This window comes from Suillus plorans (assembly GCF_016647745.1).
Source record: "Suillus plorans strain S12 chromosome Unknown HD556scaffold_55, whole genome shotgun sequence".
Classification (NCBI taxonomy): Eukaryota; Fungi; Basidiomycota; class Agaricomycetes; order Boletales; family Suillaceae; genus Suillus; species Suillus plorans.
The window spans coordinates 110928-132430 of NW_024537439.1; the positions used below are offsets into that span (position 1 = coordinate 110928).

Here is a 21503-nt window from a genome sequence, read left to right on the forward strand (position 1 = left end):
GGGCTGGTACTAGGAGGCTCGTCACTCGGACTATTAGATTGATTATACCTGTTCCCAGATTAGTTATGTATACTGATAGAGGAGTGGGCAAAACGAGGTCGAGATTCTAGACCTAGAACACTAAGGGCGAGAAACGGCGAGAATTTGGTACTTCACAAATCGCCACGCACCGAACGTCGGCTTCGGCCTTTGTTTGATGAAAGAAGAATCATTATAATACCAAAAACAGGTTGGCAAGGTATGTAATTTTGCACGTCAACGTCCCGCGGGGAAAGAGTCCGCCAGAGAAATATATATGAAGACACCGGGGACACTGATCGCAAGGACAAGAGAATGCATTGATGTCTTAGTAGGCTCCACGACGACGTATAGTGCTAACAAGTTGCACTTTCTTTCGCACCTACACAAGCATAAGCACAACCCTGAGAGAGCATGGCCAAAAAAAAATGAATACCTCGTTGGCAAACATTCTTCTCCACCTTTCACTGCTTAAGCGTCTCCGCTTTACGCCCTTCTTTTCATGTCGTCTTTGCCGCGACACCTCCTGCATTACACGATTCCGTCTGAGACGCGTTTGTAACCTCCTAAATGCTTCACCCAAGTCTCCGTTTACAAATACTCTTCTACCTGGACGGGTCGAGATCAGCCGAGAACACGACCTAGAGTGCTAGAGAACCAACCCGTGTACGGATCAGCTGGAGGGTTGAAAGTTGCACTCCGACTCCGTTCAGCCCATAATTCATCTGGGGTTGGTGGGTTCTGTTTTTGAGCTGTTCCTGCTGTGCGGTCTATAGTATCCCAGATAGCCTGCGTCCAAACACGGTCCTGATTTTTGGTTCTATCGAGCATAGCGGGTGGGTGACGGACGTTGGAGAGCATTCGAGCCGGTAACTTAGGTCTTTGAGAGAACACTCCTCTTGCAGTACTGCTCAGTACTGCAGATGTTACTCCTCGTAGCCAGGACATAGCCGCTGTAGAAGGGTCGGATCCAACGAAACGTTTGAAAGCTTGACGCTTTTCGGACTCTTTTCACCATTGTCCATATTTGGTCAAAAACCTTAATGGTCGGCAATCGGACGATTTCCTGAACACAACGATGTCCGCAGAGGTTCTTACGGAGGAGTTTGAGGTCTATTCCTATTGTTGCAGAGCTTTACGTTATGCTCAATGCATGTTTAGGTACTTGAATCCATATACCCTACAGAGCTGTCCAGTTCGTCCTTACCGATCTTGACTACAAATCAGTTCACTAAGACCCTTACCAAGTTGTTTCGGACAGGGAGATCCAGATCGATGTCGAGCCTGATGAAGCGATAGATAACGACCACCCCTGTAAGATTTGTCGTCAAACCTCACTATTACATAGTCCTGAAACCTTGTGAACAGTCAAACTACAGCTATCCGTCCATTACCCCGATGAATACCCTGACAGCCTGCCTCACCTGACGTTGGTAGCGATCGAGGGTGAACTCGAAGACACTGAACACGAAGCACTACTAGACAGTCTTACGGAAGTTGTGGGTGATGTTTTATGATGTTATGACGGATCTCATGGTGATCGATAGGGCGAAGAGAATGTTGGCATGGCCATGACATTCACTATTGTCTCTCATCTTAGAGAACAGATGACGTCCCTCGTTCGTAAAAGGGCAGATCAACTCATGGCTGAGGAAACAGAAAAGGAACGCCTGGCAATTGAGGTAAAGTCGAGCGTGTTATTTGGACAACAAGGAGTTCACATTACCAGGCGGAAGAAGCGAGGACTCGCGGAACCCCAGTTACAGTGGAGTCGTTTAAGGCATGGAAGATTAAATTTACCCGCGAGATGACGCAAAAGAAGACGAAAGACGAAGAAGAAAAGCTGCGCGCACTCTCGCCGAAAGAAAGGGAAGAATGGAAACGTGCAGCAACTCGACCTACTGGTAATTCGGAGTTCAGTGTATTTTGACGACATCCTTCTAATTTTTGATCAGGTCGTCAATTGTTTGAGAAGAACAAGAACTTGGAGCACGATGATGACAGTTTCGTGGAAGAAGGCGCCGTTTCTGTTGATATTAGCCAGTATGACAGGAGCCAGCTGCGCGCACATGAAGATGACGATGACGATGGCGATGGAGTGCATTTTAGCGATAGTGATTAGAATAAAATAAGAAATCTGACAGTATATCTGTTTCTTTTAAATTACAACCCAGCCAGCAACCCGGCCTCTCCCTCTGTACCCATAATGATATCGCTTCCTTCTAGTTCTTTGCACCCCAGTCTATCGATGCCAACCTCCTTGATAAAGCCGCCCTCTTCATGCAATGGTCGCCAACGTGGAGGCGAACGAACAAAGTCTTCTCCTGTTGCACGCAGCCATTCAAACACCGGGCCCTTGATCCATCGCCTGATCTCTCCCCATACCTCGCCTGATTCAAACCATCCAAGATGCCCACCGCAGGGTGTCAGGGCCATGATTGCCCACCCATTACCTTCCACATCCATTGGCACATCCTGAACCACAGGGTCATCTGCAGCGTTGATGGCTAAAAGTGGGATTTTTATCTTGTTAAGCACATTGTGGCTTGATGAATATTCATAATAATCAGATGCTGATGCGAAGGGCCAAGGAGGCGAAGAACCACCACCAATTCTCGTGAAGTGTTCGTCAAACATATCGATCGTGGGTTTAGTGAGGGCCATAGTCACAGCGGCAGCTTTAGCGACCTCATGATCGGATGCAAACGTGCTAACATGCCGCTTCAGAAGATTAACCAAATTCCGGCCCATGCCTTTCGAGTAAACATGACGTCCAATATACGTCGTCAAGAGCCTGGCCGGTGTCAGTAAACGGATCCGTAAGAAAGAAGTTGGACATACTTGGAAGAATTCGCCGCTAAATTCCAGGGCTTCCTTGATAAATGAAATTGTCACCGTTCAAGCTTAAACCTGCGAAGCACGTACACATCCGAGAACACATGCTGATTTCAAACGGCTACGTTCACCTTCCTCTGCGACATACCGTGTCATAACGTTCGCTCCAAGAGAGAAAGATAGTCCCAATAAAGGTGCTTCTGGGTATCGATGAGATATGTAGAATAAAGCTTGACGGAGATCATCTGTATGGCCGGCGGAGTAGAGTTGTGGGCTCGTGACCGGGACACCTGCGCCTGCGGGACAATCAACATCCATGACAATGTTTGTGGGTCCATTCAGAATGGGAACTGACATCCGCGGAAATTAACCACGACTGCACGATATCCGAGTCCGCCCTGGTGGACCGGCACGCACCCGGGAGAGAGAATAGCTCTCACGTACGATTCGTATGAACCTTGAGAAGTTTTGGATGATTAGATTCCAGCTGTTTATCGCGTAGAAGTCTTCATACCTCCTGTGAGCCCATGCAGGACGACGATGATTGGAGTGTCGGGTGGCAAATGGCTGTCATCCGACGGCGTGAAGTCCAAACCCCTAGTTGATATGAAGCATATCAACGAAAACAGACACCGGAAATGAACTTACAGGGTTCCGCCGTCGAGCAGGCGGAGCAGGGTCCTAACTTATTGTATTAGAGTCCATTGTCGAACATTCGTATGAACACCATCACCGTTTATACACCACCTTATCTCTGGCTGAAAAATCTCCGAGGACGCAATAGAGAGTCTGCATATGGCCGCTGAGTTGGCATGAACGACCTGTAAACTCAATAATAATAATATTTTGGCGTACTTGGGCAACCACCATACGGGACGGAACTCCGAATAGAGTGATGGGCATCGTCGCTCCACAAAATCGCGTAGAAAAACACTGGTTGTGTTCGAATGTTGTTCTTTTGTGACTATCAGAGTAGATTCTTTTGGATATCGTACTTCCGTGGTATAGCGTGCACTCCACCAGTTGAAAAATGAACTCATATTAGGCAGCGAGAGAATGCGAGAATATAAGACGATGTGGTGGGAGCAGAGCGAGCGTCGCTTGCAGGGTAAGGACAGACAAGACTAGACAAGACGGAAATCTGTAAAGTCGAGGCGATGAAACCGGAGCCAGTCGATTGTCATGTGAGAAGCCGGCGCCTTTACAACTCAAGTCCTCGTGCAGGGGGATCAACACGCGCGCTACTGTATGGACATATATCTTTGCGATATCGATCATGATTTCCCAACAGCGTGAAACCAACAAAACTAATCTTTAGATGCTTTAGCCGTGTACCAGTAGTCGGATGGCAAGATAACTGATCTAGCTATATGCACCAGGCAGGGAATGTTGAACATGATACTAATACGGGGTCGCCAACTCAACAGATCCTCCTGTCGTGGATATCATTGGGGATCGGATGCCCATATGTCTGGCGGCGAGTTGCAACGGAAGCATCGAAGAAGCTCGCAAAGCTCAAGCTTCGGACGAGTCACGCGCTCCGTCACACCCCCTGGACGAGGCCCACACTATAAAGCTAACCTCCCCGCCTTTCTTTCTATTATTCTGCACCTATTCTCAACCGCCACGACACACCTTTCTCTTACTGTCAATAGGTACCCTTGTACCAATATCATGTCGCTCTATAAGACAATGCGCTGTCGTGTACGTACCTCTCCCAAGTTCAATCTTGATCGATCTTCCGCTGACGCGTCAGACGCGTCCACCGGTTTGCCCGCTGTGTTCACAGTATTTTGACGAGCATGGTAAAGGTATAAAGCCATTCTGCAACCAAGGGAGTCGTTGTCGGTACGCGTCATGCTATCCATCTCGGCATGTACACGTCCTAACTTGGCGATCTGCAGGTTTATTCACCCATCTGATCTTCAATGGGATAAAGGCCGCGTCAACCCCGAAAAGTCTGCTTATAATGATACCAAATGCGAAAAATCCAAGACCAAACCGAAACACAAGCCAAAAGCGTCATCGACAAGTCCTTTACAACGAGGCCCTCGTTCATCGCCACTCGTGCCACAATCTGACTTGTTCAGGCGAAATCATGGGGAGCTCGATAGAGAGCGCGGTCGCGACCGCGAAGTAAAACCTATTCAGCGTGACCGCCGTGATAGGGACTTCGATTCATGGGAGCGTTATGTGCGCGAGCGCGATCACTCCAGGGATTTCCGAAGGTCTTCCCGGGAGAGGGCTGACGAAGAGAGGGCATTACATTCTTCAAAGCGATCTAAGAGAACCGAGGGGGTCAGTACTCCATATCGGCTCTACGGACGACAAGATCTAATCTGAAGGATATCAGCATGCAATCCGGCCTTCAGTTATGGAATCAGGTGACAATCCTGAGAGCGGCAGTCGCCACGGAAAAGACCGTCTAGATGCTTCTCAGATGACGCCAGGAAATCTGTCTTTTCAATCGAGAGACGATAACAAGAGGTCCATCGACGTCATCAGCGAGTTCTCTAGTCGTCTTGCAAAGTAAGAGACCCCCTGTGATTGATGCATACGGGAAGACTAAAAAGCAACAGGCTGTGCAGCCGACTGGTTCAAGATTCATGTCAGCTTGACAAGGAAGAAGACAAATTAAAGGCATTTACGGAGTTGTCTACCGAGCTTTCCAAAGCTGCGCCGTCTACTGCGATGGCGGTGACTCCTGCTTTGGCAGCCGTTATAACAAGTCACGCGAAATCCAAAGAGCGTGTGGCAACCCGCGTTAGAGAACTAGATTCTCTGTGGGAGAGCCTGCTCTCAAATATTGTGACGAACATTGTCAAAACGACAGATATCAACTTGGAGCGCGCCATTGCATTGTTGCACACAGAAACGGATGTGGCTCTGCAGTCATATTTTCGATCTTACAGTCCGCTCTTGCTCAAACGGAAGGCACGGCACCAATCCTGGGGGGAGCTGGACGAGCTATTGGAGTTGAAGAATACTTCAGCCGACGACGATGGAGAGAATGGAGCAGCAGGTGCTGAACATGGGTCCAAGGCATGGTCGCGATCACCAGATTCAAAACGTCGTCGGGTGGAATCATCTACGCCAACAGCGGTTCCTGTAAAGGAGGAAAACGTTGACTATAGAGGTTTGCTGGAGGCAATGAAATCGTCCTTGGCTATGCAGACGCGAACATTTGAACTGCTTGCCAAAGAAAAACAACTGGTGGGTGGCGTCATCGGTCTGGACAGGAAATGTTAATACAGGTGTAGCTGAAACAAAATCCTCAGGGTAGCTCACGTGATGCAGATTATCGTGCAACATCGATCACATCTACCCGTCGAAATTCTTCTGCTGAACGACAGACCACCGCGATGCAGGTGGGGGCACTATCTTGACGAAAGCCCTCGGCCTAGACAAAGGACTGCCATCATACGTGTAATTCAAGACGTCCATTTGCATCCTCTCGCATAGATCCGTAGATTGTAAATCCAGCATGCAGCATCATTTCGTGATCCCGCCCGTAGCAACGTTTTAGTGGCGTGGCCCATGTACCCTGTATTATGTTTGCTGGACTGTGTTTGTCTTGTCCTGTATCCTTAGAAATTGAGGGCACCGTATCATGCAGGTTGGATGAGAAACGCCTTTGAGTAGCTTTGTGTGCAACCTTTGAAAGTGAAAGTGATGGTGAAATGGTGAGGTTGCATAAGTCACGTGTGACGCGTACATGGACGTTTGTGTTGGTTGTGCATGTCGTGAACAGCCAACAGTTCGGCAGCTTTGGTCGATCGTCGATCATCACTCTGCTATATTCAAGGCCTTGAACGATTTTGTTGTTCCGCCATACTGAATGTCTTACGGCTCTCCATTTAACGTCCATAGATATTGCAACAATCGTGGACAATTTGATGAATACCGACGACACCAACTCCCCTGCTTCCACCGACAGTGATGCTGTCAATTGCTCAACTGCGAGAGTCTACTTCGGTCCAGTACAATCACCGGAGAAGAGACTCATCGCTAGCGAGGTCACGCGAAGACGTGGGCTGAGTGTTGGCACCGTCGACTCTCTCCTTCGTCCATCGGGACTGCCTGCTCTCCATGCCCCTCCATCGCCACAGGAAATCACGCGCGCACCGGACGAAAGTGTCGAACGAAGCGACGAAGATGCAGATGAGATCTCTGATGTGGCTGCTCATCTATCTCGTGAAGACACGCCTGAGAATGATACCTTGGGCCAGAACGGTGAGCTTTGTTCGTCTGCTCTTCGCAGCTAAATTCCAAACATGGACTTTCAGAACCATCATCCGTTCTTGCAAGTCGAATTATGCGGGCTTGCGATAATCCTTCCCCTCCTCCGCGGGCCCACCCCACCCTTTACTTTGGTCTTGTGATGAGGGATGGACGCACACCATTCCCAGATATATCTGCACCCCCTAGCCCGTTTCGCCCCATAAATTTGCGTGAGAGACTGAGCCAGTTCTCTCCGACAGAACGTGCTTTGTCGCAAGAACCACCGCAGCATCAAGTTTCCTACAATCAGAATTCACCTCCACAGGATTCTGCTGGTAACATCTTTCAGCCCGATCTCATCTCATTTGAATCTTGCTCCGCACTAGTCAAGACTGCGGAATCTTCTACAGAAGGACGTCCCTGTGGTTCTCCAATTCAAACTTTATCGTCTAGCGTAGATGATCTCCTCTCGCAATCCCCAGAGCATCCTTCTGTCATACCTGCCCCTCGTGTAGACGGCATAGAACAGTCTAGTTCCTCGGATAGCCTAAATAAGCTTCCTCAGGGATGCCCACCGGCTGACATGGAATCTAGACCACCACACTCCAGCTTTCCTTCGCCGTTAGTCGCCACCTCCAGCGCACCAAATGTTACTGAGGAACATGCAAGATTACCCGTGCGGCGATCAGCACGCCTTAGTGGGACTCCACGCCCCAACCAAACCACTCACACACAGCAACCTCCGGAAACGCCGAAACTCAAAGGAAAATCGAAGGCGACAATAACCGCGCCCGAGGGGAACGTTCCCCTGATGCGGGATGAGCAACCTGTTGATCGTGGTGATGCAGATCCATACCCTGATATTCAAGGATTGGTAGATGATAAAGAGAGACGACGATCACGAAGACGGGCATTAAACGGGAAATATGACACCACCCCCAATTTCCAAAGGGAATTAGGGTCCCTTTCTCCCCAGTCCGCGGATGTCTTAACGCGTTTATTGCCGTCCGAGCGATCTACGCCACTCCCAGAGGGACAGTATTCGCTACCACAACGTGAAATTTCTTTGGTATCTTTGGACCCTCCATTGTTGACACCACAGAGGCCAAAATCAGATGCTCAGCAACCAAATTATCCCCTGGCCACTGCGCAGCGGCCATTGGTTGTCGCTCCAACACCTATTCGTCCGAATGGAAATCTACTCGGTTCTTCCTCTCATCTCAAGTTTTCCTTGACCGTCGACGATGCCTCTCGCACACCAGCGAGAAGGGTGCCCATTCAAGGTGCCTTCGTACAGGGCTCTGCATCCTCACAAAACACAATGCTATTGTCTGCGAAACGTGACGCATCGACACGGTTGGTGGGCATGCGTGGACCCGTCTTTTCGCGCCCTGCGTTGGACGATCCATCTCGTAGCCCTGCTAAGCGTATTCTAATCACAGATTTCAACAGTCCTGTGCGCTCTCCAACTCGACCAGCGGGTGCGAGGGCTCGAAGTGCCTCAGCGGAACCGAAACCCATTGTCTCTCAACCTCTCCGAAGTCATTCTGTAGACCCCTTACCCCGCGCCGCTGATAACAAGGGCAAAGAGCCTATGTTCCCTAATTTTTCTTCCAAACCGAGATCTGGCGCCAAACTGCCGTTCCCTCTAGTGGTTGGGCAGAAGACAGGGACGGATTTCCCGCAATCTATTCCTGAAGAGGCAGAAGGATCTGAGGCTGTCGGAGAAGATTTAATCGCTAATCAGGCTACATCGTCCTCCAGTCCTGTGAAGTTTAGTTTGAAACAGCCCTCTATTGGTAGTCGCATACCAAGAATTGGCGCCAAGCCTTATGCTAGACCACAGCCAAAGAAGCCGGTTTCATCCACAGCTGCAAAGTTACCTGCCTTTGGTACTGGACCGGTAAGCCCTCCAAGCGGGCTTGTTGCTGGATTGTACTGACGTGAATTGCGCTCATCAGCGTGTCCCACTTTTCAAATCAGCTCCCGCTGGCAATGGTAATAGCAGCTCCGAAGAATCATCTGCCATCGCCCCACCACTAAATCGAAAATTCGACGGGAAATCTGTAGCAGAGCCATCAGTACTCTCGACCCTGAAGCGAAAGCGTGGCATAGAAGAGACTGCTACGTCTTCCCCTACTCATCCTGTGATGGTCCGCCAGATTGTGCCTGGAATGCTTGGTAGCAAGTATGCCCCCAAAGCAGCACCTGGGCTCCCACCAACGGCTCCCTCTCTACCAGAGCCGAGTCCTCGGAAGCCGCCTGGCCCTATGAAGTTCCGCAAAGTCGAGCCCGGAGTCATATCAGCGCGTTATGCAGCGCCCATCAAACCGACTGCATCTGATTCTCCAGCCGCCGATGACCACAGCAGCAGCCCGCAGATTTTGATCGTGCCTGAGGCACCAGTCACCCAATCATCTTCACCTCCCAATTCAACCTTCCCGCCTGCTCTACCAGAACCTGAACTTGCAAAGCCATCACATGATGCTGTTGAGCCCAAAGAAACGGTGGAAGCATCTGCACATCAGCCACTAGCAAACCGAGGTCGGGGCCGTCGAACGTCTCGACGCAAGCCTGCAGCGCAGCATGCCAGCGACGTTTTTGGTCCGTCCACTTCAACGCAACCTCTCCAGCTTCGACGTTCACGGCGCTCTGAGGGCGAGGGCTTCATGGGGATGAGCGCAGTTGCTCTCCAAGCCCTCACCACTTCCAACACCACAAAAAACCAGGAAATTTTCGCAAAGCTGGAAAGGGAGGTAATTCGCAAGGAGGGCACCAGGCCAGAGAGCCCTGCAATCAAGGTTCGGACGATCTCGCAAAAACAGAGAGATATGAGGGATCGGCAACGACTTGAACGAGCTGAGCGGAGGGCGAAGCGGGGTGAAGACGGGCCCGGATTGAGTGATTGTGAAGGTGCTAGCGAACTGGGTGATCAATACATCCTTGGATTTGATAAAGAACATGATGAAAATGACGGGGTGGTCTGGACAAAGCATCGTAGGGGACCAGGAGAAGTGGAGGATTATGAGACGCCAGTTAGGCCTGATCGGCCGGTCAAACGTTTGCGGTTTGGGGAAGGCCCTCAGCAGGAAGAGGAAAGAGAAAGCAAACGGGTGAAGTGGCATCAGGGGTTATCCACGGAAATTTATTTGGATGAGGTTCATCCTCGACCTCACTCGTGGACTAAGGACTTTGTCATTGAGAAAAGCTGCTTAGCCCCGACGTCCAAGGCAAGTGGTTTACGTGACTTTGTACTACGTTCTTGCTCACCTTCCCCCAGAATCTTCGCTTAGACACTCTGGGCAACGTGATGGATGTCGAGCAGCATCCATTCACTGACCTTCACCCAGAGAACATCGTGGTAAAGAAGTTTGTGTATGACAACGACGCTGAGGTGGTGGTGAAAGAGGTTATACCCCCAAAAATCACCAGATCGAAGAGTAAGAAATCGAAAAGTTAGCTAGGCTGCATATTCTATTCACTCTCTAATGCGCATTTGTCGATACTGTCGATGCTGTATCCTTATTGTATCTGACACACGGTCGTTCGCTTCTATCGGCTTGTAGGGAATGTCTATGTTACAATGACTTCGAGTATCAAATCAGAACTGGGATATTACAGCTTCGGCGCCCTGTAACTGAGGGTGGCACTGGCTTGGTTCACTGGGAGCACGAAGACTTCAGCGAGATTGACATGTGGAGGGCGCGACGCAGCCCAGACTATCTCTTCCGCGATGTCCTCAGCCACCACTTTGTGATATGTGAGTATATGCGGGTTACAGGTATATTAAACCACTCACGAGGCTGAAGTCCCTCGTAGACTTTGTCTGCCGCGGAGTGGTCGCCTTTATAACGGATGAGAGAAAACTCGGTCTCCACCATACCTACCAACGACTTGAGTTTAGCCCTGGTTGCGATAGTGGTTCATATACCTGGTTGGATTTCGGTGACACGAATGGGAGTGTCGACAAGCTCCTTCATGAGAGAGCCCGTAAATGCACTAACAGCATGTTTTGTTGCACAATAGATGCTTCCCCCAACATAAGCTTCCCTGCCAGCGATCGAACCAAGGTTAATAACATGTCCAGTCTTCCTCTTCTTGAAGTCTACGAGGCTGAGTGAAAGTTATGACCAAGGGCTGAAATACACACCCTTGATGAACAACTGCGTCATGGCGATCAAGCCAAACACATTGGTTGCGAACATGCCCTCCACGTTATCCAGAGACAGGTCGCCAACCCTGTCCACTCCCACGACGTATCCAGCATTATTGACTGCAACCGAATTCAAATTCATATGAACACCACAGGGGATAGATCCACTCACCGAGGATGTCTATTTCGCGAAGATCGGCGGGTATCCTTTCTAGGAGGCCATTGATTTGATTTCTGTCCGAAACGTCGATTTGTATAGTGAAGAATTTGCCGCCATGTTGCAGGCCAGCTGCTTTGTGGGCAGCAGTACATTCATCTGCAACTTTCTGTAGCGCGTCTGCTCGTCGAGCGGTAAGTATGATGTTGGAACCTCCCTATGAGATATGAATGATTAGAAATATAGCATGTCATTGCGGACTACCTTGGCAAACAAAAGGGCGGTAGCCTGTGGGTCGATGATCAGATCAGTATTGGTGTCTCCCTCAAAGCTAGGTTTGTACACACCGCTCCGATACCAGAACTTGCTCCCGTGATAAGGACTGTCTTGCCAAGAAGGCGAGATGCGTTGAAGACGGTCATGTTTCGAGTAATAAGTTGGATTTGATAGACCTGCTGGGTGAACGAATGCTCTGTGGGGATAGTATCCGATCGTCGAATGCAAGAGATACACGAAGAAGTAATAGATCTCAAGCTTTATGGCATGTCACGGGCCGGAATTTCCATCATGGACGACCCGCGGAGAGCCGCATACATGCATATTTTCTCCAGTCCCATGACCTTGCATGGCACATAGTGGGAATAACGTCAACTTTTCCATGATGGCGAGCATCTCAAACTCGCAATCGTCGCTGAATTATCGATGGCCCAAGCTGCTGGCATGGTTGAGGACTCGAGGAATGAAAACAGGAACAGGCGACTTGCTGGTCGAGTGCAAAGAGACACCCAGTTGAGTCACCAACCGATTTTCCGGACGGCCACCGCTTGATCTAACATCCATCTGGACACACAGCTGCTGGGAATGGTCTTTTTGCTCGAACGTTGTGTACTGTGAGCTTTCGTGTGAATATGGATTGAGCCTTGCCCTGACAAACAGGACAGCCATCTTCCCTGCTATTTGCAATGCCGCCTCAGGCATTGATGAATATCAGGACGTTAAAGTCCCTCCATCCAACATCTGGACCCACTCCTTTGACCGCCACGCAAATGATATCTTTGCATCTGTATATCAACCGCCCGCATGGGAGTGAGGATTCACTAGACCCTCACTATGGACCATACATTTCGACACTTCCTAGGGAGTTCGACAGTCATCCTTTGACCTGGATCGTGCGATCAAAACGTGGCCTGGAGTCCGGAGGGGTCCCACTGCTTAAGTACCTCCCGCCGAGTGTGCATGCATCCTTGGTTAAGCTGCATGACCGATTTTGTCAAGACTGGGATGCAATCCGAGCGTACTTGGTAGGAAATACTCACTCAGTTTCGTCGTCTAAAGCCATAGCAGACCGCGAATTCGTACATCTCTTCAAAATATGATGCCTATTTGGACAATAACGACGTTTCTACCAGCAATTACGCGTGGGCTTGGTTGAACGGCACGTATTTTCTGCATGAACGAGACTCCCTTATCCACCTCGCCTCCAGTCAACACGCGCTGCATATATTACCGTCTGAAAGCATCAAAGGAAGACCCCGATAATCTCACTTTATGTCCCATCCTCGACTTTGCCAACCATACCCCGAATAGGTTGCATAGTATGACTCCAGCTCCATCAGAGGCCGATATTTGGGACTCTGCGCCGGTAAAGCAGATTGGATTTAGATTTCTTTCGCCAGCAGATGCATCTGTTCAAGAGGGGGAAGAGATCTTTTTGGCTTACGGGGCCCATCCTAACCGCACGCTGTTTGTTGAATACGGATTTGTCAACGAGTCATTAGGCAACGTTGAAATTACGGATGGTGAAGTCGATGTACAAGATGTGGTGGATTCCTTGATACTCGATCACAAATCCGGTGTCTTCGTCAAAAGCGTCCTCGAGGACGAAGGTTATTGGGGGTATGTACGTCTTCAACTTCTGGTCAATTAAGTTGCCTCATTAAGTTACCGTAGAGATTGGACCCTATATTGCTCGGCGGAATCAGCGCAGCCATCCTGGCGCTTGATCACAGCATTAAGACTTCATTGTCTTTTTGTCTCAAATAATACAATCCACCATAACGCCATCCAATCGTGGCGCGATGTCATAGCAGGCAAACGGGAGATGATATCTGATGGCAACGAACTCGCTTGGAAGGAGTCGTTGATCACGATTTGCGATACGATTATCACCAAAGCCCAGGCCGGTCTGGACAGTCTCGAGAACGACGGCGCCGAGGAGTATGGTCACAGTGGCAGTGACCGGTGGCTTCCCTGGATGTGCGAGAATATACGGACGCTTTGGAGGGAAGAGTTGTTGATAGCCGCAGCTGTCAAGGAACGTACGCTGAGAGGGGATGATTTCTGAGTTGATAACATGGATCTCCTCATGAAATAGGGTCGACGACTCGATGTCCTTGTGCTCCATCAAGGGCACTATCATATCGGGGGCAATTAAAATTCATGTGGCACTCGGATACATCACGACATCATGTCTCATTGAACATTTAGCATGACCATGATATTGCATATCATGAGCATACACTTTTACTACGAAGCTGGATCATTAAAGCTGGTGGAATCAGAGAACATGGAACATCAACTTATTCCCCGGCAACGCTGACCGTTTGGTAACTGATGTTTGCACTGTAGTGATAAATACCACTTGTTAAACTTTTACCGAAATGCCCTCCGAGGTCATAACTGGGTCTGTCGCTGAATTCCACGATGTCATGTCAAGCAATGTCAGTCGTGTTAGGTCGTGCTTACTTAGCGAGAGTGATGGTCTATCGGTCACTGACTTCATCTTCGTCACACGATGTCGGTGTGGGCGTATGTTAGGTGAACGATTTGACGTCTGCGGGGCCGGAGAATATGTCACTTTTTCACTCTGTCAATATGATTGCAACGCGGCGTCGAAGCTCGATCATGGGGAGCCATCGCTCCAGCACGACTCGAACTCAGATTCGCTGAATCCTGATCATTCACAACTAACCGATCATGTTAAATCATGCTATGTGCATACCTGTAGTATGTACACACAAAATCGAGTATGAAACAGCTGCATAACCGACGAGCTCGGTAAACACAGGAAGACACAGCCACATTGGGAGCTTAGTCGGCTAGTAGTGTCACGAACCGTGACGTTCACCGACGACTCGGAACCACCAACTTCTCTCATTTTACGGCCGAAGGCTTGACGGTCTGCTTCATCATGGCTGTTGAACCATTATTTGGGACGAGAGCCCAAAAGGCTTTCATTATCACAAGTACGTTTATATCCCAATATTGTGTGACCTTGTCATTCAAGAACCTTTGCCACAGTTGCACTCCGTTAGTCGTTTATTTGAAGTTTCTCGATCGAGATTTGACCTAGGTGCTCATAGAGGCCATTGTGGTAGTAGCTATGGTTGGATTAACATTCGGAATAGTGAGTGTAGCTCCGCAGTCGAATCGATACGTCTGCTAACTAGCGGACGTCAAGGTTCAAGTCAATGCAGGGACGGCGTTTACAAACCTTGGGTACAAGGTACTTTTCTACGCACATCATTAACAAGCTGAATCGCTCATATCATGAAGACATTGCCATGCTACTTAGCTCTTTTTATTCTAGCAGAGTATGTAGTTGCATTCACGATCACTCCCAAGCTGTTGACAATAGTGCAGGATATTCGAATTAATAATGGCACTTGATGCTCTACGATCACGGAACATCATCCAGCTCATGGGGATTGTTCGTAAGTGTCGACTTCTCTGAAAATGCCTCCTTTCTGACCACTTCGTAGTTTTTCATGGAGCTCTCATCGTCTTTTCTGCTCTTCAAGTTCATGAAACCCGTGTCGCTATATTTAATTGCACACCTCCTTGCGCTGTAGATCCAAATCCACTATGGAATAAGGTCGAACGGTTCCTAATCGTGGCTCCCTGCATAATTGCTGCGTCATGGTTCTTTTTGATGTTCTGGATCAAGCAGCTGTATGATGAGTTCGGGTACGATCACACAGCTTATCGTGTATGCTGCCCATTACTGAAATATTGCAGATGGGTTATCTTCCATGTTGTTGGGGCAAACCCGAAATTCAAGTGTGAGCTATGTATTCATTTTTGATGATATGGTGCTGACTCGAAATAGCGATGTATCAATTCTATCAAATCTTCATCTGCTTACTTAAATTCGACTTCTTCTGTTTCGTGGGGGTGACTATGCAGGTGAACATCGTGGCTCTTGAAAATTGTCCAGGGACTGAAAATTCACAGCTTCTCATCGTTGTTCTCAGCAAAAATTCTGCTGAATTTGGTATCACGATCGTCGCTATTCCTGTCGTTTTGTTTCTTTTGGCCGGTTGCGCACGTGCTGTCAAGTATGAAGTCAAATGGTATGATGGTTCCAGCGTCCACTTCGCGTGATTATCTGAATTATCTGCTAGGTTGATGACTACGGCCCTTGCATTGATGGTGGCTGCGATGTCTTATTGTGAGGTGTTTCATTTTAATGCATTGACCGGCAACTGATAGGATGATCTAGTCTGTATGTGTATAACATGTGTTAATCATCTCGCGAGTTGACACATTCTTTAGTGTACAAACTGGTTCGCTTTTATGAGCCTTCCTCTGAGGAACAGTACATTTCAACTCGCGCCACATTAACCGTCTTCAGTAAGTCACATACAGCGTAATCTGTTTCACCATGACGCTAAACCATATCTGGCGGCTATCCTTAGCCGTCGTCGCCTTCTTGCTCCTCTTAGCCTCGTTCGCGATCGGAATCAAGTGTTTCCGTGACTTTGACAAGGGACTATCCGAATCTAAGACGCATGGTCAGTCTTATGCACCTGTCAAGATGCAGGTCATCAATGCATTTGGAATGGGTGATTAACTTTTTTTAAATTAGAACTCGGCAGGAACTCACAGTGCTTACCCACCGCCCAAATCTCAGAGCGCCAGTCATCATATTCCCCAGGTGGCGTTCCTCTTCAGCAACAGATATCCATTGAGTGATACATGTCTCTTTCTTATTCTGAACTTCACAAAGACTTGGAGACTACAATCAAGACGATATGGACAGGGTGTGCTCTGCATATGTAAAGATCTGTTCTTCAGCTGATGGAAGTGGAGAGGATCCCTTTTGTTTTATTTAGCGTTATGGACTACAGCTTACATAATCCATGTTACAGTTATATATGGAAAGCCAGATACCCTCAGATACCCCAAAAGTCATGGCAAGGGAAGCCTGCGGCTCGGGTCTTTCTTTGGAAGTTTGAAACAAAGTCCAACGTCATGTGTACGAGAAACGGTCGGGCGAGCGGAATTTGAAAACCAATCGACCCATTCAATTTCTTTATCTACAACGTGAAGGACAGCGTTTGATCCCGCGGAACCAATTCGTGTTGTCACTCTGTGCACATTCCACTTTGGCTCAGGCATGTCTTAAAGCTTAAGCTTTAGCTCTTGTGTATTCTGAAACTTTCGCATGGCGGTTTCAGCTTATTGAGCGTCGGAACTGTTATCATTCGCATTTTGATTGTCATAGCGTTATCTTGCTCTTTTCATGGTATTATTTGTATCCCCTACGCTCTTGACAAAAAGCGGTTCTCGAAAATGGATGGATTTGTGCCTCTCCTTTTGGGGACAGAAGATAGCGGCAGTGGTCTTCCTGCATCCGTTTTCACTTTTGGTGGTAGGACTGCGCCGCCCAATGATGGAATTTATTTCATCAACGCTCACTTGATTACTTCAACTACAAGTGATGAGACTATAATCTAACCATGGCCATCAGTGGACCGGTGAGTTCTTGCGGGCGATTATGCTGATTGCGGTCACCCATCCGAATACACCTTCGCTTCGCCTAGACCTGGAAGCGAACACGATATGCGCAGTGCAACAAAATATGTCAGCAGAGAAGGGGTTAGTACGAAATGTGCGCGTGCGCATCACTGCTCTGCGCCGACGGTTCATCAAAGTGCAAATTCCACAGACATGCGAAGTTCGTTATCTGCCTCACATCACTTTCGCCTTTGATCCCGCGCGTTCGAATTGGATGGCCAACCGTAAATGATTTCCATTAAGAACCATACAAGACGAATGTCTTAGTCTATCATCATAGGGCTACTTCAAGGTGCCTCTGGCCTGAGGCCTCAAACTCAAAGTTGTTTCATTCTACATAGGTAAAGTTCTGACTCACAAAGAAGTATAAATGTCCATCACCGTGCAGAACAAAGTTTGTCTTGTTATCAGCACATCGGATTGTGCAGTTCGTCAGTTGGACATACATTACAAGGTACTCCATTTCCTATGTTCATAGCAGTTCATCATTGACAAAAGCTCTCAGCATGGTCAGCCTCAGTAGGCTACTTGTATCCCAGGAGAGAGTTTCATTGTCGGTGTCGACTTTTTCAACATTTTTCTTGCCGGCCTTTGTTTCGTACTTTGCAATGGCCGTGCTGGTTCAACGAAAACGCACTGCAATGATCCGCTTGGCGCTTCTTCCAGTTACATTACTATGTGCATATCAAGCTGGCTCGTCGCTCGATCTTTCTTTCGGCATTCCCGATTACCTTTTCCTCAATCAAATCTTAGTTGTGAGTGCACTGTACAAGTTGTCCATCATGAAGAGCCTGTCTCATTCAAGTGTTACAATTCAGGCCGCTGTATTCACCTTTTCGATGCGATCGACCGGTTGGGCTTTCGCAAAAAAACCATATAGTCGAATCGCTTTACAACCGAACAAACCGTTCAACGGTGATACCATCTCAGACAGCACGAACAACCAGTTGACCAATGTCGAGGATACCCCACTATTTACCGCATTCTGGAATGCATGGGATCTATCAGTTAATCTTCGCGGGATTGGGTGGGATTGGCCAAAAGGCCTACGCATTCCAAAGAGCAGTTGTGGAACAGAGTCAACATCAAAGTTCCTGCTCACCACTCTCGCGAAGCTATTGTTCAACACGCTTGCATTTGATGCCGCCTCTAGAGCCGCTCACTATCTTTCTCCGGAAACATTCGGATCAACTGAAGGGGGCACAATATTTGACGCGTCATTACCGCCCCTCAGTCGCTATACCCGGTCTACCATCATTACGATCCTCTCTGGTTGGGCAGCAAATTTTGTGATTGAATCGCTGTATCACATGTACACCATTGTGTTTGTCTTGTTATTCAGACAAGCACCGTCTCAATGGCCGCCCTTGTTTGATACCCCATGGCTTTCGACATCACTGACCAGTTTTTGGGGTCGCAAGTGGCATCAATTGCTCCGGGAGTACTTTATATCAGTCGGTGCCCAACCATTGGCATACCTATTTGGTCGCCCTGGAGGGGTGATGGGCGCATTCCTCGTCTCAGGCGCTCTGCACTATCTTGTATTGAAGGCAATGGAACGGGGTGGTCACCCTGTTGTGGTGTTTGGGTTCTTCATCATGCAAGCCGTCGGTCTAATTCTTGAAGGCATATGGAAGAAACGTACGGGCTCACGTGTCGATGGATTTTGGGGCTTGTTGTGGACTTGGCTGTGGCTAGCCTTTTGGGGTACCTTCATGATTGATGCATGGGCGAGAGTTGGTTTGATCGGGTCCAAGTTCTTTCCTGACGATTACAGACCGACAGTCTTGCTTGTCCACTTTTTGAAACATGGTTTTAATTTGTTTAGATTCCGAGAGATCATTATGTAGCTCGGCGACGTTGATGTACTGTGATCGTTCCTTTTTCCCCTAACTATGCATACTCCTTTTTTTGATCCTCGGTTGACCATTACCTACTTGTATGTACTTGTACCGTTATACGTAACGTTTGTGTCATTCTTGAGCAATATTGGTTCTGGAGCGAGGAGCTTTCTTGAGGCAATGAGTGGTGTGGTGAATGAACGGAAGGCTGCCGTTGCACGGATGGGCAGAAAATGTCCGAAGATGAACAGGTGCTTGTATTCAACTAAACAGAACGAATCCGGCGGTATCTCGTGCTTAGATATTGTATATTATCAAGTATGACACCAATCAGAATTGAAGGGAAATTGGAACTCCAAACACCGAATTCACGCGCCACGTTCAAAGTCCTATCAAAGAAAGCAATGGAAACTATTTCATCTTCTTCAGTTCTTCGATGACGGCGGGGGCTTTCGGGCGTAGCCTTGGATCATGATGCCAACATCTCTTGTGATGGGTTCTCCCAATCCGTGCGGCAAGGGTCTCTTTCGTTCCCTCAGATTATATTCTCTCCGTGATATGGGATGCCTCCGGTATAGATCTAAAGTGAGGTGAAGGCAGGGAGTAATGAGTCTGATGACTTGAACAGGACAAAACCACTTGCCTTATATAGCACACAACTTGAAGCAAATGCATATACATGCCGACTTCCATGCGCATAGTTTCCGAATTTCCAAAGAAAATAAGCTCTGGGGCAATCCAATTAGGCGTTTCTCGGCGGCCGACATTGGTAGAATCCAAACCTTGACGTGTATCATCAGATCCCGAGATTCCGAAGTCGGTCAGGCAAGCGTTCCCTCGTCTGTCGACCATGATATTACACTATATGGAATAAACCTGCGAACCTTTCTGACATGAAAAACACTCACTCCCTTGAGATCACCATGAACGATAGGCGGATCGAAAGTATGCAGGTAGCAAAGACCTTTTGCAGCTCCTTCTGCCTGGATAGAGAATCTCTAATCAATCGGTGTTGCTGATAACGAATGATATAACGTACCAGATGCCGAAGATCGCAGTTCTCCCTGCCCGTATTTACGTTACCACTGTACATGCATTCCGAAACAAGCCACAACCTATAGTCTTTGTCTATGACTCCCATAAATGGCACGATATTCTCGTGTTTCAAGTGACTCCAAATCACTGCCTCGCTCACAAAGTCCTAAACATGCGGACAGGTGAGTAGGATGTAGATCGACGGATGGTAAACTGCTCACTTTGTGCGCTATGGATGGCAGGTGCGATCGCTTGATAGCAACAGCTTGATGGTTATAAGACGCTGTAAAGATAGTTGCAGATCCACCCTGCTCAACAACCGGAGTTGGCTCTAGTCCGTCCAACCGCAGCTGACATGGCAAACGGTCAGATTTTCGCGATAGTCGAATGATATATCTCAAAAGCCGCGCGTGTGTAGCATGGTCGGTTGAAGGATCTCGCAAGATCGTTTCTCCACTCTATGATTTTCTGTTTCAGTTCCTTCAGAAGCCTAGAGCGTGTTGATTGTATGAATCAAACATCACTGGTTACCCTACCCTATATTGTTTGTGCAGCGTCTCAGGTGTGCGTAAGTGTATACCATCAGATTCTGAAACACAATGATGGGCTTCTTCAGGGTTTGCACGAAAGAATGGAAGCACTTGGTAGACTTTGACATCTTTGACGTATTCGCGACATATTCACCTGTCTTCTTCCATTCTAAGCTCGTGGATTTCTCGATTTTCCGAAGAAGTTTGTTACGCGATCGCTCAAGTTCTCGTCGCCATGGGTCCGAGTCTGATGCAGATGGGTCACTTATAAAGCTCGGTACGATGAGGGGTGAAATGAAAGACGGCTGAATGCGAAACCGGCTGCAGAAGACGTCATTAGGGCATATAGCGATTGAGTCATCATGTACACTGACTTGGGGATAATGGTTCTGCAACTGTGACGCATCAGTATCGTGCGGGTATGGTTGATGAGATGGATGTGCATGAGGATTGAGGCTAGGTGTTATCGTCCTGTTTAAGCATCGGGTTTCATGAACTTTCGTCAGCTCCTGTGGAACACGAGTCCTGCCAGTGCACCAATGACATTCGACCTTCATAGCGGCCTTGATAGTACGATAGGGGCGTGGAATGGAAGTAAAAATTGGCAGGCAATTTATGAGTTGGGCCTTGTATGTATGCACTATCATGAATTAGGGACAAGCATTGGGCTTATACTGTCCCTACTTCATTACAAGGGACCCTGGCGGCCTTGTCGATGATCATGGGTTCTTTGAGTTTCTTGAAACCAAACGAGTTTCCCAACTCAGTTGTGCATTGTACAATGCATGGTCGTCGCAGTGATCTGCGCGATAAGGCCAATGCACCAGCGTGCGATCAATCAAGCGAGTGTTGGTTGCGGAAACCGCGTCACGGACACAATGTTGACGTGTTTGACGCCTTTGGGCTAGCGATCT

At 48.3% G+C, this 21503-nt stretch overlaps 12 protein-coding genes across 12 annotated transcripts; 8 read left to right on the forward strand and 4 right to left on the reverse strand.

The window, feature by feature from the left end:
* Nucleotides 1–568: 568 nt before the first annotated feature.
* HD556DRAFT_758468 (uncharacterized protein) lies at nucleotides 569–1066 on the reverse strand. The gene has a single exon (XM_041311524.1). The coding sequence runs from the start codon at nucleotides 964–966 to the stop codon at nucleotides 643–645; it is 324 nt and encodes a 107-aa protein (XP_041156848.1). The 5' UTR covers nucleotides 967–1066; the 3' UTR covers nucleotides 569–642.
* On the forward strand, nucleotides 1030–2161 carry HD556DRAFT_758403 (RWD-domain-containing protein). Its single transcript, XM_041311523.1, has 7 exons — nucleotides 1030–1129; nucleotides 1180–1213; nucleotides 1267–1332; nucleotides 1387–1517; nucleotides 1566–1700; nucleotides 1748–1922; nucleotides 1974–2161. Exons 1-7 carry the CDS (start codon nucleotides 1097–1099, stop codon nucleotides 2138–2140), a joined length of 741 nt encoding a protein of 246 aa, XP_041156849.1. The 5' UTR covers nucleotides 1030–1096; the 3' UTR covers nucleotides 2141–2161.
* HD556DRAFT_1492060 (AB-hydrolase YheT) lies at nucleotides 1945–3756 on the reverse strand (the record flags this gene model as incomplete). The annotated part of the gene is made up of 7 exons (XM_041308811.1): nucleotides 1945–2812; nucleotides 2860–2888; nucleotides 2944–3149; nucleotides 3209–3310; nucleotides 3368–3450; nucleotides 3502–3534; nucleotides 3587–3756. 7 exons carry the CDS (start codon nucleotides 3754–3756, stop codon nucleotides 2182–2184), a joined length of 1254 nt encoding a protein of 417 aa, XP_041156850.1. The 3' UTR covers nucleotides 1945–2181.
* Nucleotides 3757–4146: 390 nt separating this feature from the next.
* HD556DRAFT_758765 (uncharacterized protein) lies at nucleotides 4147–5240 on the forward strand. The gene has a single exon (XM_041311526.1). It carries the CDS (start codon nucleotides 4313–4315, stop codon nucleotides 4991–4993), a length of 681 nt encoding a protein of 226 aa, XP_041156851.1. The 5' UTR covers nucleotides 4147–4312; the 3' UTR covers nucleotides 4994–5240.
* A 60-nt stretch (nucleotides 5241–5300) lies between these two features.
* Nucleotides 5301–6563, forward strand: HD556DRAFT_759188 (uncharacterized protein). The gene is made up of 2 exons (XM_041311530.1): nucleotides 5301–6066; nucleotides 6114–6563. The coding sequence occupies exons 1-2, from the start codon at nucleotides 5404–5406 to the stop codon at nucleotides 6237–6239; spliced, it is 789 nt and encodes a 262-aa protein (XP_041156852.1). The 5' UTR covers nucleotides 5301–5403; the 3' UTR covers nucleotides 6240–6563.
* Nucleotide 6564: 1 nt separating this feature from the next.
* HD556DRAFT_758976 (uncharacterized protein) lies at nucleotides 6565–10860 on the forward strand. Its single transcript, XM_041311529.1, has 5 exons — nucleotides 6565–7086; nucleotides 7140–7695; nucleotides 7744–8977; nucleotides 9036–10304; nucleotides 10355–10860. The coding sequence occupies exons 1-5, from the start codon at nucleotides 6750–6752 to the stop codon at nucleotides 10532–10534; spliced, it is 3576 nt and encodes a 1191-aa protein (XP_041156853.1). The 5' UTR covers nucleotides 6565–6749; the 3' UTR covers nucleotides 10535–10860.
* Nucleotides 10690–12063, reverse strand: HD556DRAFT_1492090 (uncharacterized protein; the record flags this gene model as incomplete). The annotated part of the gene is made up of 7 exons (XM_041308812.1): nucleotides 11732–12063; nucleotides 11649–11672; nucleotides 11400–11601; nucleotides 11225–11347; nucleotides 11006–11179; nucleotides 10874–10957; nucleotides 10690–10823 (listed from the first exon to the last, which is right to left on the reverse strand). The coding sequence occupies exons 1-7, from the start codon at nucleotides 11804–11806 to the stop codon at nucleotides 10690–10692; spliced, it is 816 nt and encodes a 271-aa protein (XP_041156854.1). The 5' UTR covers nucleotides 11807–12063.
* Nucleotides 11825–13886, forward strand: HD556DRAFT_758690 (uncharacterized protein). The gene is made up of 6 exons (XM_041311525.1): nucleotides 11825–12172; nucleotides 12237–12274; nucleotides 12326–12685; nucleotides 12729–12819; nucleotides 12869–13280; nucleotides 13335–13886. The coding sequence occupies exons 1-6, from the start codon at nucleotides 12010–12012 to the stop codon at nucleotides 13726–13728; spliced, it is 1458 nt and encodes a 485-aa protein (XP_041156855.1). The 5' UTR covers nucleotides 11825–12009; the 3' UTR covers nucleotides 13729–13886.
* Nucleotides 13887–14574: 688 nt separating this feature from the next.
* HD556DRAFT_1243215 (uncharacterized protein) lies at nucleotides 14575–16358 on the forward strand (the record flags this gene model as incomplete). Its single annotated transcript, XM_041298351.1, has 12 exons — nucleotides 14575–14629; nucleotides 14747–14820; nucleotides 14940–14977; nucleotides 15027–15097; nucleotides 15146–15350; nucleotides 15402–15445; nucleotides 15493–15569; nucleotides 15618–15736; nucleotides 15788–15834; nucleotides 15939–16016; nucleotides 16082–16206; nucleotides 16272–16358. The coding sequence occupies 12 exons, from the start codon at nucleotides 14575–14577 to the stop codon at nucleotides 16356–16358; spliced, it is 1020 nt and encodes a 339-aa protein (XP_041156856.1).
* A 773-nt stretch (nucleotides 16359–17131) lies between these two features.
* HD556DRAFT_1395367 (uncharacterized protein) lies at nucleotides 17132–17592 on the forward strand. Its single transcript, XM_041303664.1, has one exon. The coding sequence runs from the start codon at nucleotides 17164–17166 to the stop codon at nucleotides 17413–17415; it is 252 nt and encodes an 83-aa protein (XP_041156857.1). The 5' UTR covers nucleotides 17132–17163; the 3' UTR covers nucleotides 17416–17592.
* On the forward strand, nucleotides 17450–19252 carry HD556DRAFT_758824 (membrane bound O-acyl transferase family-domain-containing protein). The gene is made up of 3 exons (XM_041311527.1): nucleotides 17450–17637; nucleotides 17689–17938; nucleotides 18002–19252. Exons 2-3 carry the CDS (start codon nucleotides 17690–17692, stop codon nucleotides 19031–19033), a joined length of 1281 nt encoding a protein of 426 aa, XP_041156858.1. The 5' UTR covers nucleotides 17450–17637; nucleotide 17689; the 3' UTR covers nucleotides 19034–19252.
* Nucleotides 19253–19564: 312 nt separating this feature from the next.
* Nucleotides 19565–20451, reverse strand: HD556DRAFT_1243157 (kinase-like domain-containing protein; the record flags this gene model as incomplete). Its single annotated transcript, XM_041298347.1, has 4 exons — nucleotides 19565–19885; nucleotides 19933–20000; nucleotides 20048–20225; nucleotides 20263–20451. Coding segments are annotated over 4 exons (756 nt in total), but the record flags the coding sequence as incomplete, so codon positions are not given.
* Nucleotides 20452–21503: the final 1052 nt, after the last annotated feature.